General features: G+C 39.1%; 1 protein-coding gene across 5 annotated transcripts in view; it reads right to left on the bottom strand.

Annotated features, from left to right (window-relative positions):
* PPP4R4 (protein phosphatase 4 regulatory subunit 4) overlaps positions 1 to 6,906 on the bottom strand; it is a 60,198-nt gene extending 53,292 nt beyond the window's left edge. For 3 of the 5 annotated variants that reach the window (XM_015865362.2, XM_015865363.2, XM_015865364.2), the window contains exons 1-2: positions 6,544 to 6,902; positions 5,926 to 5,999 (exon numbers count right to left, since the gene is read on the bottom strand). In XM_015865362.2, coding sequence (XP_015720848.1) covers positions 5,926 to 5,999; positions 6,544 to 6,660 — 191 coding nt within the window. In that variant the 5' untranslated portion in view covers positions 6,661 to 6,902. Of the gene's footprint in view, positions 1 to 5,925; positions 6,000 to 6,543 lie in introns of all 5 variants that reach the window. The other 2 variants (XM_015865366.2, XM_015865365.2) reach the window with 2 other exon arrangements.
* Between the last annotated feature and the right edge of the window lie 5,534 nt (positions 6,907 to 12,440).

Below are 12,440 nucleotides of genomic sequence, written 5' to 3'. Positions count from 1 at the left end.
ACACAAAACATTGTATTTCACCTATCTACATCCTACTGTCATTTCTACTGGATGCATCATCAGATACAAGTACACAATGTTGTTATGAACAGTTGGGGCTTTCTAAGAAAGGTAATACAAAAGAGAATGGTTATACTTGTACATTCATTGTGCCATTTCAAAATGAATTGTGCAGCTGTTATAAAGTTATTTATTAAGTGATCATGCCTATCTAGACAAAAACAAAACAAACTCAGTCTCCTGCTGAGCAACATGTTACTCTTGCACAGTGTTCCTCATGTACAAACAAACAAGCACTGTAAATACCTTGCTGGATATTCCAGATCTTTTCTAGGGAGAACAGTGAGGTTTTCTGAGGTCAATAGAACAGTTTTTAGATGTTGAAGCACCCCCCCCCCAGTTCTTTCAACTGTGTTTACTATGAAAAAGCACTAATACACAGCTACCAAGTTTCTCCTTATTAAGTTATGCCCAAAGATGCCCAGAAACAAACTGAATTAGCACCTCCAAAAGAGAATGCATCAACATATAAGGAAGGCCTACCACTGCCCCAACGTATTGCAGCTCTCCTGTAGACTTCTGGAGGTCTACCTCAATGTCAAAGGGGTTATTAAATACTCTGCAGCTGATATTCTATACTCTCCAACCATTCCAATTTGTTCTGAAGTCCAAAGACCCTTGAGCATAATTTTGAGATTAGTTCAACATGATTTAAATCTGTTCTCCTTTTGATGGGAAAGTGATCTGTCAGCTGTGACTTCCTCTCCACCCATGCTCCCCCTCCTACTAGCTTGAATAGCTGGGCAGTCATTTTTCTCTCTTCATTGTGTTCTGAGGTTTCTCAGAGCACTGTATTAACCTATGCTTTGTATGTTTACCACTGGTTCCTTGGCTGTCATTTCAAATCAGCAAATATGACCAACAGAAGTATTTTCACAAGTCTATACTTTAATAAAAGCATGTGACTTTGTATTGTTTCAAAAAAAATACAGGTATATCTCTCACTTTGAGGAAGCAAAAAGATCTATTTTGTATGCATTTATCTATAAGAGAGACAAGGTCATGCAATCAATTTATCCATCCAGTTAAGTGAATGCAACCTTTACATAACATAAATTTTAATTAAAAACAGACATTATTATCTTGGGCATAATTTAATAAAACTAAAGTAGTATTTTTTATGATATCATTTATGGTGTAAAGTAATAGCCGAAAGTATTATTTTCTAACACATTTGATGTGACAGCTGGATCCTTTAGCATCCTACCTAGGCACCAAGACCATAAATACATAAGATGAATAATCAGTTTATTTTAGATAATGTTTATAATCTGTTACATTACACAATGTTTAACTCAAAAGGTGAGTTTCTTGCATCTACAGAGGAAAAAAAAAAATCTGAGAAATTAATATCACAAAGACTGAAAAAAAACAGTAACGATCCTTGAAGTAGCAGCTGGTGGCTTTGATGCTCACATTTAACAACACATACTGCATAAAGAGACATTCAGAATTTGAGTATACTCTTGCTAATCAAAGATGGCTACAATAAGGCACACTAATTATTGTTATAGATACGTGCTAGGTTTATAAACACTGAATTCTTTCTAATCTAGATCTCTTCTGTCTTCAAAATCCATACTAAATGTTTTGGGGGGGCGTTGAGTTTCTTTCTAACCTGACAGAACCACTCCAAAAAACAAAGTACAGTGTGTTCCCATAAGAGTGAATAATTCAGTCTTCCACCTTGTTAACTCACTATTACCTTGGTATTTTGAGTACAACAGAAATGTCAAGGCCTAGAAGCTTTAACACTAAACAGGCACAAATTAACCCAAAGTGGCTGAATACAAAATAACACAAAGCACAAAACAATATAAAAACCCCCAGGGAAGCCTATCAGAAAAGCCTTCTCAAAACAAGACGCTGTACCGAACGTGTTCTAGTAAACATCCCTGTATCCAAACCAGGTTGCATCAGGCAAAGAATACATAGTTTGCTATTGGCTTTTTGCCACAAAAGGGTGAGTTCTAGTAAGACAGCAAAAAGTAAGTATTCCAATTAAATATCAGAAATCATGGAAATAAAGACTACAGGCAAAAATTGCTGTCCCCAAGCTGCTTCACTGCTGGTCACTCTCCTGACAGAGGTCATGATGTCCTGAAAAGCCAAGGAGTTAAAGCATTCAGTCATTTCAGCACTCAATCTGCCGGTGGTCTTCTACGATAAGTGATCATCTTGACACTGATACAGATGAGATATACATTGCTATTCTGTTCTCCCGGTCCTTCTCTAGGGCCAGCAATATCGAAAACACATTCAGAATACAACCTCTAGGTAATTCCACTTAAACCCACCAGAAAACACAAGGCATTCAGGTTAAAGCTCTGAAACCTAAACCCCAGAGGCTGAGATGCATCTCCTTCTGTGGTGCACCAAAATCCATTAGATTTCAACAACAGTTCATAACTTTTCCTGACAACCTGGTCTAAAGAAGCCCAGTTTCTCAACCAGAATATTAACATTAATTGAGATTACAACTGACAGTCCGATTTTCCAGCACATTCGTACCAAGATGGAACTTGATCAGTCTAATTGAAGAATATTATCTAATCAAAATTGAGTACTCTGAGCAACATCAATCTAAAGCTACCATTCACACATGCTTTCATCATGTTGAAACAACTCTGGCCACCGAGGGAGCCACTGAGCCTTTCATTTCAGCCTCAAAACAGTTTCTGAACAGTTCTGATGAGGCAAATCAAGGAGTTCATTTGCTGAAGACTATTCTGACTAAAATCGATCAGTTCTATCCTGATCATCTTGTCAACCTACCTCATTACACTGCTATCTGGCGATGAAAACTAATATAGCAGAAAAGAAAGCTGCTCACATTCCAACAATAAAATACATTATATATAAATTTATATATATATATAAAATAAAAATGATATACATTGTATAGCAAACTTGTTAGAATGATCAGAATTGCAACCAGTACCTGAGAATACAAAGTCAAACTACAATGTGTAACAACAGAAAGCCAATTAAAAAGAAACCACATCCCTTTGAAAGTGATGTTTCAAACGGCGTTAATATGTCAATATGCTCACTGTGTACTAAGTACATGAATAGACATGTATTGGCAACCATGCCCACGGGAGGGAGGTTGGAAGTAGATGATTTTTAAGGTCCCCTCCATCCTAAGCCATTCTATGATTTATATAATTAGAAGACAACAGAAATCAATGAAGTATATGGCAAGACACTGTGGCTAGATACAGATAGATGACATTTAGAAATGAAAGAAAGATTACGAGATGGATATGAATATGTGTTGCCCAGACAAAACAAATAGCTTTATGGAGAATGACATTAAAAAATATAAAAGCATGTCAGAAACCTTGTGGTATTACTGCCAAATGAGAAGTAATACAAGAGATGAAAAAAGAGTAAACTGATGAGACTGGTAGGAGAGCTGGGAAAGAAATCTCTCAGTACCAGGAGCCATATGTACACACATAATAATAAAAGAATAATAAGAAGAAATACATACATGCTATTCAGGTACTAAAACCTCAGAGAGCAAAAGACTTCTCTCCAAATAGGATGTTAGTGCATCTGTATTCAGACTACACTGTTCAGGCTTTGGAAGCAGAAATCTAGAGGGGGTGCTGAGGGGAAGGAGTTTCTACTAAAAACACAATAGCTCTGTATGTAAGCAGACCAGAGGATCTGAGTTTCAGGGTGGTGAGAAGAGGGTGGAGGTAGGTTCAGGAGGGAAAGAAGGCCAGAAAATGTGAAGAAAGTGACTGATTTGTTTGTTTGTTTAGAATGAAGGCCATTACAAAATGAGGGTTCTTATTGTATTTGCTCAGAAATTAATTACTAAACATCAGCTTTGCTGGATCACACAAAGGCTTCACTAAGTATTACTCAACTCCATTGTGCTGAATGTGTACAAGCAACACTACTATGAATATAACTCCCTCAGTAAAATGAAATTCTACTAGATGATTCAAGTATACAAGAAGATTCAATGTATACAAGTGTCAATATAAAAAACAATGTGACACAACATTAAGCATTTCAGTACTATTTGTAGATACTGAAGGTAAGATATATACTTTTAATTACTGTTATTCCATTATTATTATTATTATTATTATTATTATTATTATTATTATTATTATTATTATTATTATTAAATGGATAACCTTAAGGAAGTCAAATAATACATCTGCATGAGAAAATGAGGCACAAAAAGTCTAAGTTTACATTGCTGTCCAACAGGAACAGTCAGGGATATTGTGTTATAATAGATGAAAAACAGCAGACAAGCCAAAAATATATACCTCTGTGCATTACATAAAGGATACCATTTGTGTTGCAAGCAGCTTTTCAACTCTGCTGATATCCTACTTGGTGCAAGGAGAGCAGCATCGAGCAAAAGCTTCCCCTGGATTAGTGTATTAACATACCTGAACAATCACAGCAAGTGATTGCTTTACAGAAAGCTTAGCAAGCAGAGATGAAGCCACCTTTCAGTACAAAGGTTTATGAAGAGGCAAAAATAATGAACATTTCAGCACAAGGAAATGAATATTATTTCTCCAAAACAGCTGTTCATGTAGAGAGAAAGCAGATGAAGATACCAAGAGAAATTCAAGGCCAAGTTCAAAAGTAATTAGTAACATGAAAGATATGACGTAGAACCTTTCACCCTTTAACAAGGCAATGATCCAGTAATGACATACTGCTTGAAACATCATTTTTATTGAGAAAAGAGAAAAAAAGAAAAGAAAGAAAAAAAAAAAAAGAAAAAGAAAGAAATTTGTGGCTACAGGAAAGGGAGCTGATAAGGGGAGTGGGTGGAAGCCAGCCCAGCTGATTACTGTGAGGTACAAAATGAAATTGATGTGATTTTCTCGAATGATATGCACCACATACAAAATGCCTTCTCTGAATTTCCCTAGAGTCAACAGATTGCTTTCAGATTATTTTGACTACAGGAACTATTTCCAACACAAAAGATTCTAAATCAGTATTTAATAAAATTTAGCATCAAAAGAAACTCACTACTAAGAGTAATACCAGTAGGCAAAAGTCCTTACCTAAAAATAATGCCACACATCCCAGAAAGGGAAAACTAAGGCATCGGGATTATGTACTCTAAACACTGAGGGCAGTAATAGACCAGAAGAACACTTAGAACAGCAAAATAAGCAAACTGAGAGGGAGCTGCAGCTGGTTCTCCAATTACTATGTATTGTGCAAAAACAAATACTCAAATCAAAATCCCTCAGAGCATTTGTAATCTCAGAGATGACACACAATTGCTGAAAGTGATCTGTTTTTTAGAATATCAGCATTTAAGTTGTCCAGTAACTGCAAGCAAAATTCTTTAAAGAACATGAAGAGGGTGGTACAATGAAAAGTCACAGGGAAGCATTAACAGAGCATCTTCCACAGTACTGCATAAGGACTACAAAACTAATCTCTCAAGTCTTCTCTTCTGAAAGCTGAGATGTATTGAAGTAGCTCTGTTATCAGCATGTGTAACCACTCATACTTCACAGTGAATATGAAGGCATTGAATAAAGGGCATTACTAATGTTAACACTCGAGGTTTTTACAAAACCATCTGCTGGGGTAAAGAAGATGAAGTACAACTCAATGTTGGTGAAAGCCATATTAGAAACAAAAATGTTGGTACACCTACACAGGCATCATAGGCTCTGCAACTTTAAAAAGCACAACTATGGTATCTGTCTTTACCTTACTTAGACATCCAGCATAGCAGAAAGTAAGAGACAACAACTACTACAAGACAGAAAATGAAGAGAATGAAGAATAACAGCACTAAAAAAGCCATATGTAAACACAAAGGTAAGTAATGTTTCACAGTAATGCTGGAGGAAATACCTGAGCAGGTAAAGAGCCCTTTCAATGTCATTGAGTTCTTCATCAACTGTCAATCGTTCTATTTCTTCTGGTGTCTATCGAGTGTGAAATAGAGATTATGAGTTAACAATGCCTTACCACTGCCTTATTTTAATCCTCTTTTACCAATCCCCTCTTCCCCACACCCAGGGATGCTCCAGGAGCGATCTCAACACTATCCCTGAGCCAACATCTCAAATTCAGTCCCACTGATCCCTCACTGGGGGAAAGGGGCTGAAACTGAAGCACAGCCCCATGTCAGACACTATCGCTATTCAACACTTGAAAGAAAGTATAAAATCAGTCACATGTACATTAACCTAAAAGCCAAAGTAAGTCTGTTTTTTGTTTTAGTTTCTTTTTTGTTGGTTTTCTTTCTTTTTATTTATTTATTTATTTATTTTCCCCCCAGCATAGCAGTCTCATGATGAGAATATTAGAAACCTAGAGTTCAATATGCTTTACTCCAAAATGACTGAAAACAATCTCTGATACCCCGGCGCAGTAAAACAGACCACCTATCCGGACAGCTGCCTACAAACGCATCCAGCAACAATCACACACGGATTGCAAAGCATCGTTCTATTTCCGAGCACATACCTTCAGGCTCCTGCGCACCGGCCGCTCTATAATAGTTAGTTCCTGCAGGTCTTCTATGTACCCGAACAGATTGCTCTGCCCAAAATCCATGTCTCTGGAGCAGGGTATGGGGCGCATGGACGCGCCGCAGCCCCCGGCAGCCGCCTCTCCGCCCGCGGCTCACATAGCGCTGCCGGCACCGCGCAACGCCCCCTCCGTGCCTACCGCCACCGGGAGCCCGGCACACTGCGGCACGGCCGCCAAACTTTGTACGGCCGCTTTCCCGACCGAGCAGGGAGCGGGATGTGCCCCTCCCGGTAACCCTCCGGTGGGGGTATTAGGAGCCAACTTTCCCCTCCTCGCCGCTTAGTGCCGGGCTGCGGGTACCACCGCTCGCCGCCGGGGCACGGAGCGGAGCAGCCTCGCCGCGCAGCCCGGGTGCCGCCCCCCCGCCCCAGGGGGAGGGACGGTCGGTGGCCGTGGCGCAGTGATGCTCCCCGCCTCCGTCCCGCTCCGGCAGCGCAGCCCCCGAGGCGGACGTAGCGCACGGCGCCGCGGGCAGAGCGGGGGCGAGAGCTGCGGGCAGAGCCGGGGCAGCCCCGCACACCGGCAGCCTCCGCAACCGGGCCGCCCCAGCACCACGAGCCGGTCGCCGGGGCAACGCGGGACCGAACGGCTCCGAGAGCGGCGAGATCCGATCCGCCCCCTCGCGGCTCCTCTGCCCGCGTTCCCCGGCGCGGCTGTGACCACGCAGACCTCTCCATGGTCCCTACAGTCTCTCTGGGTGTTTCCGACCCTGCGGTGCCGTCCGAAGCATCTCCTTCCCTCCCGGCCCGGTGATTGGTAGCACCTGAGCCGTACCCTCCCCCCAACTCTCCAAACTATTTCGAAGCAAACCTAGAACGAAGCTGGAAACGTTGTGAGTTTAGTGAAAAGTCCAAAGCAGGTTCCTCTCCCGATTAACGCTTTAAAAACTCAATTTCAGTAAGATAACCGACAAACTTGGCAGTGATTAGCGATCCTCTAGCGAGTGCATCACTCACACGTGTTCTTCCTCCTTACTGCCCTTTACCTCCCCTCTGGCACAGGGACTCTTTCTGAGTCTGTAGAATTTATACAGAGTACACTGGATGTACGAGGACAGTACTTAAAAAATGAAAAAGCCAATTTTTGCCCTTTTAAGGATGGACAAATAACATGGAGAACGTTCTCTTTCTGAAGAATTCGGTATGACAGCACTTTTGGGAGTGGACAGGATAGGAATCCACAACAGTGCCGGTAGCTAGGGAGTTTCTGGTAATTCCATAAATTGGTAATGCTATACAGCCTATTGCTGAGAATTTGATAAACTTTGATTTTATAATCAGTATCTCCGCTTTTATTCAGTAAGAAATGAACACAGTGCGTTATTTCTCTGTGTGCTTTATATGCCAAACCCCACGCTCATTTAAATCACTGGAACAGTAAAACAAAACCAGACCAAACCCTGATCCAAAGTACAAATAAATAATGTTCTGTTATGTAACAGAAAGCCCAGACAGTCCCTGGTTTCAAGAATGGTGATGAGGCACAACAAGATACTGTTTTAAAATCTCCTTTGTAAATAGGAAAAGTGACCAGGCAGGAAGAGCTTTATAAAATGTTCTCTGAGTCCTGGCTCTGGAGACATCCAACATCTTCAAATCTCAATTAAGAAAACCCTTTTAAAAGCTCTTTCACAACTGATTTCTGGTTATTTCACATTTCAATTGGCCCTTATGAATCTTAAAGGTCTTAAGAGACCAAAGAAGTTTTCTTTTGTGCTGTTCAGATTAGAAACTTATTGCAGTCTTCCAGTCAGATACTGGAAAAGTCAGTCTTAAAGAATGAAATTTGTTAACATTTGCAACTAGGATGTTTTTTCATATTATATTCTGTATTAATTTTACAAGCCACAAAATAACAGGCTGTTGTTTATATATATATATATATATACATACACACACACCTCATATATATATATATATATATATATATATATATATAATTATATATAATTATATATAAAATAATATATATATATAATTATTATACATATATAATAATTTTTATATTATATATATATATATATATATCAAGATGCATACAACTAACTCCCTTAATGCCTTTAAAAGTCAGTACTTATGATTCAGCCCAGGCCATGCTGTGCAGGCACAACTCAGGTAAATTTTAAGGTCAGTAGATACATGAAATATTTCTGTGGTAGAATTTTATAACAACTTGAAAATGCAAAAAGCAGAAGCAAACTAAAAGAAGTTTTTTTGTTCATTAAATACCAGTCCAGAAGGAGCATCACAGGAGGTATTAACTCACCTGAATTCAAACTTATTCCCTTTTGATGCACTCATCTGACAGACAGAAAGCAAAAATGCTTGCACATTTTGTTCCAAAACCACACATATATATAAGTGGATCCCCCCAGCAGTTAATCTGCAGACATACCCTTCCCAATTGGTCTGTCATTCTTGTCTGTGATGAAAGTCACATGATTTCCCTTACACTGTTGCTGCTTTCAGCACTTCACTTTTCCAGTACTCTCTTCTTGCAAATAAAGCTCTACTTCCAGCTTCATTCTCAACCTTGTCACAGCTATTACAATGGCATGAAGAGCTATTTCATAATGCTTCTGTGAAATCCAGAGTGAATTGGAACCCCCATTTTAGCACAGGAGCTGTGTAATCTTGCGAAAGTCAAAACAGGGCTGATTTTGAATAATCCTTCATTGATGGAGAAAACTGCAGAGCACCCAGGAAAAATGACATGCATACCTAGTGGAAGGAGCAAAATAATGTTATTCACAAGTTCTAAAGAAATAATCTATGAATGCAGTATGAATCACAAATGAAAAAATAGAAGATGGAGAGGACGACTTTTCTACCAGCACACTCAGCCCATGGACTCTGTGTGAGGGGATTTGCTGTACTGCACAGGTACACAGCTCTTTGCTGCCCAGCATCAGGTGCCCGCTGTCTAGAAATGGCTTTGAAAAGGCTATGATCCTTTGATTTACTTGCTACGCCTTCCTAAGAATTAACCTGTAAACTGAATTATTCACAGAGAAATCAAAAGTTCACAAAGTCTCAACATGTATTGCAATGCCTGTGTCAGCTGGAATATAAAATAGCTGGTTTGGAGGGTGCAAAAGGACATTCCAGTAAATGCTTTCAGACAGTGTAAGCACTCCAGGGTTTTTTTGGCTTAATGTTTTGGGCTTTTTTCTTTATATATTTCTAATTCACATTATGCTTTTAGCTGAATACTTTTGAAATGAAGAATTTCCTTAAAGGTCAAAATTAAATTAAATGTCTCATTGTCACTTCTGCCCTCCCACCCCCCCCCTTTTTTTTCCTGTTAATTTAACATTCCAGAAAATATTAATGCCCATTCATACAGTACACTACGTAGACTATGCACAGTTCAACTCAGCACGTAAACTGAGCATGCAGAAGTTGGATTCAATCTGTTCACCAGCAACAAGTGATATCCAGAGCTGCATCAGCTGTAGCTCACCATTCCCAAATAAGCAACCTGTGACTGGAATGTTTTGGGATATTTTATTGGTTTATTTTCACCAAACTCTTTGAAGCTTTAACATTTAATCTACTGCCTTGGCCTTGCAAAGAGAGGTTTCTTATTCCATTCTTACTCCAGGTAAGAATGTCCGCACAAATAGCTGTTTATCAGATAACCTCCAAGTCTAGGCAAACGTGTAACAACATTCACAGAATCACAGAATTGTAGGGGTTGGAAGGGACCTCCAGAGATCATTGAGTCCAACCCCCCTGCCAAAGCAGGTTCCCATCTAATCTCTGTGTCTGCTTTAGAACAACGCTTGGAGCATAGCATACAAAGCCTCAGCAGGAAATATATAAATATATATATATTATTTAGCATATTTTCCACTTCGTTGCTAAGAAACTGTTGCTTCATTTTCCTATTGCCATTTGCAGAAAAACTCTGATTGTTCATTTGCTACTTTGGTCAACTCATTGTAACAGCAATGTAATTAAAAGGGGTATTAGGGAAAACACTGAAAAGTACTCATTGTATTGTCATCACCTGTAAAGTGGCCTCTCCTACTCTCTCCAATAACGTAGTGCCCTCCAATAAAATAATGTTGAAGTTTATTTGTATTTTAAAAAAAGAATAGGGTTTTTGTAGTTGTTGTTGCTTTGTTTCCCCAGCTTTACTAATTATTCATACACATAAAGCAGAATTTATTTACATTTTAGAAGTAGGAATAATAACGTTAAAAATCCCAACGACATCAGCTCCTCAGTAGGGAGTTCTTCTATACAACCTTCTATCAGGAATTTTCTCAACCCTTTTCAGTGAGCAGGGAACTGAAAAACATCTCAGTGAATATGAGTACACCTCTGGAATACATTGTAATATGGATCCAGTGATACTGGGCATGGTACAAGGTCTGGAGCTTAGTGTAGCTAGCCCCAACACTTCCCCATAGGCAGGAAGGATACATGCGCCCCAATTCAGGAGGGGAAGGAGTTTGCTTTTGTGGACACGGTGAAGCAACATCAGTTGCCATACCTCAGAGCCAGATGGGCATCGTTATACTCCTAACAAAGAAAGCCAGTGAGTCTAGCTCCTTGCTATGACAACCATGAAAAAGATCTGCCACAAATATGTCAAATCTTATATTAAAACTAACAACTTTTTGTCTTTGAGTAATCTTTACTCACTAGTTGCCATAGAAACTTCAGATCTCCTACCTAAAATTACTGTTGGCCAGTTTACTAAATTTCTTTTGTGCCAGTGTTGTCCTGTACTTTAATTCATTCATTCTTTCCTGGAAATTAAAGACTGTATTCATACCTACACAAATCCTAGGTTAAAGTGAGCGCTCAGATATCACCACTAGCGTAGGCTCTCCATTCACCTTGTCACCCTGACAGCCCTCTCTCCATCTGCTGCAGTTTTACTTCACCTTTCCAGAATAACAGTGACCAGAACAATATCTAGTGGTACACAGTGAAATCTCAGAGATATCATACCTTTTCTGAAGGGATGCACAGGAATTAGTTTAGCAAACATACCACATTGGTAGTCATAGTTGTCTTGTAATCAGTTAATACACAAAGTCATTTTTGTCCACAATCATCTAAAACTAATTAACTCTTGCCTTAATAGTCTAAATTCTGAGTATGAGCCTTAGCTGAATGGTGCTGCACTTCACAGGAATAAAACCATCCCATTATTCTGGTCCTCCAAGTCCTTTCAATCTAGCAGATAACTTAATTCCCTTCTGTATTAGTAGCCTTGTGACATCAGCAAATTTAATATTGTATCAAAGTTATTAATGAAATAAGATTAGTCCCCAAGACTTAAGGAACTCCTCAAGTAAGCTCCCTACATCTAATAGATCAATCTATCAATCTACACGCCAGTGTGCTCCTTCAAGTGCATTTCATTCCCTCTCCAGCTTATTCTTTCCATCTCAAAATTCTCATCTACCAATTCTCATTAACCATTTTTCATATAAAAATATTTTGACCGTGTCCCAATATATTAGATGAACTATATTTTTCTGTCCAGACAACAATTTATCCTACCTCCTTTCTTTCCTCCCTCAAAAATAAGATGTGAAGTAAAACAGCCAAATTTCACATTTCCACTTTGTTAAGCAATACAGAATGTTATTTCATTCCTTATCTTCATTACTTCCTTTATTACTCTTTCCTCCAAAATACATTCTCAAGTACTTATTGCATTTAACTGTACTTGCAACAACTGCAAATGTTTATCTCATCTTAAACAAAGGCTCCCCTGCTATTCTTTAGTCACTCAGAAAAATCTTCACCTTGATATCTGTACTTGAAAAAGTGTTTGCTATTGTAAGTACTGTTAAATGTGCCAGTGCT

Source organism: Coturnix japonica, chromosome 5 (genome assembly GCF_001577835.2).
Source record: "Coturnix japonica isolate 7356 chromosome 5, Coturnix japonica 2.1, whole genome shotgun sequence".
NCBI lineage: Eukaryota > Metazoa > Chordata > Aves > Galliformes > Phasianidae > Coturnix > Coturnix japonica.
The sequence above is the reverse complement of the archived record's forward strand: the minus strand, read 5'-3'. Positions and strand labels throughout refer to the sequence as shown.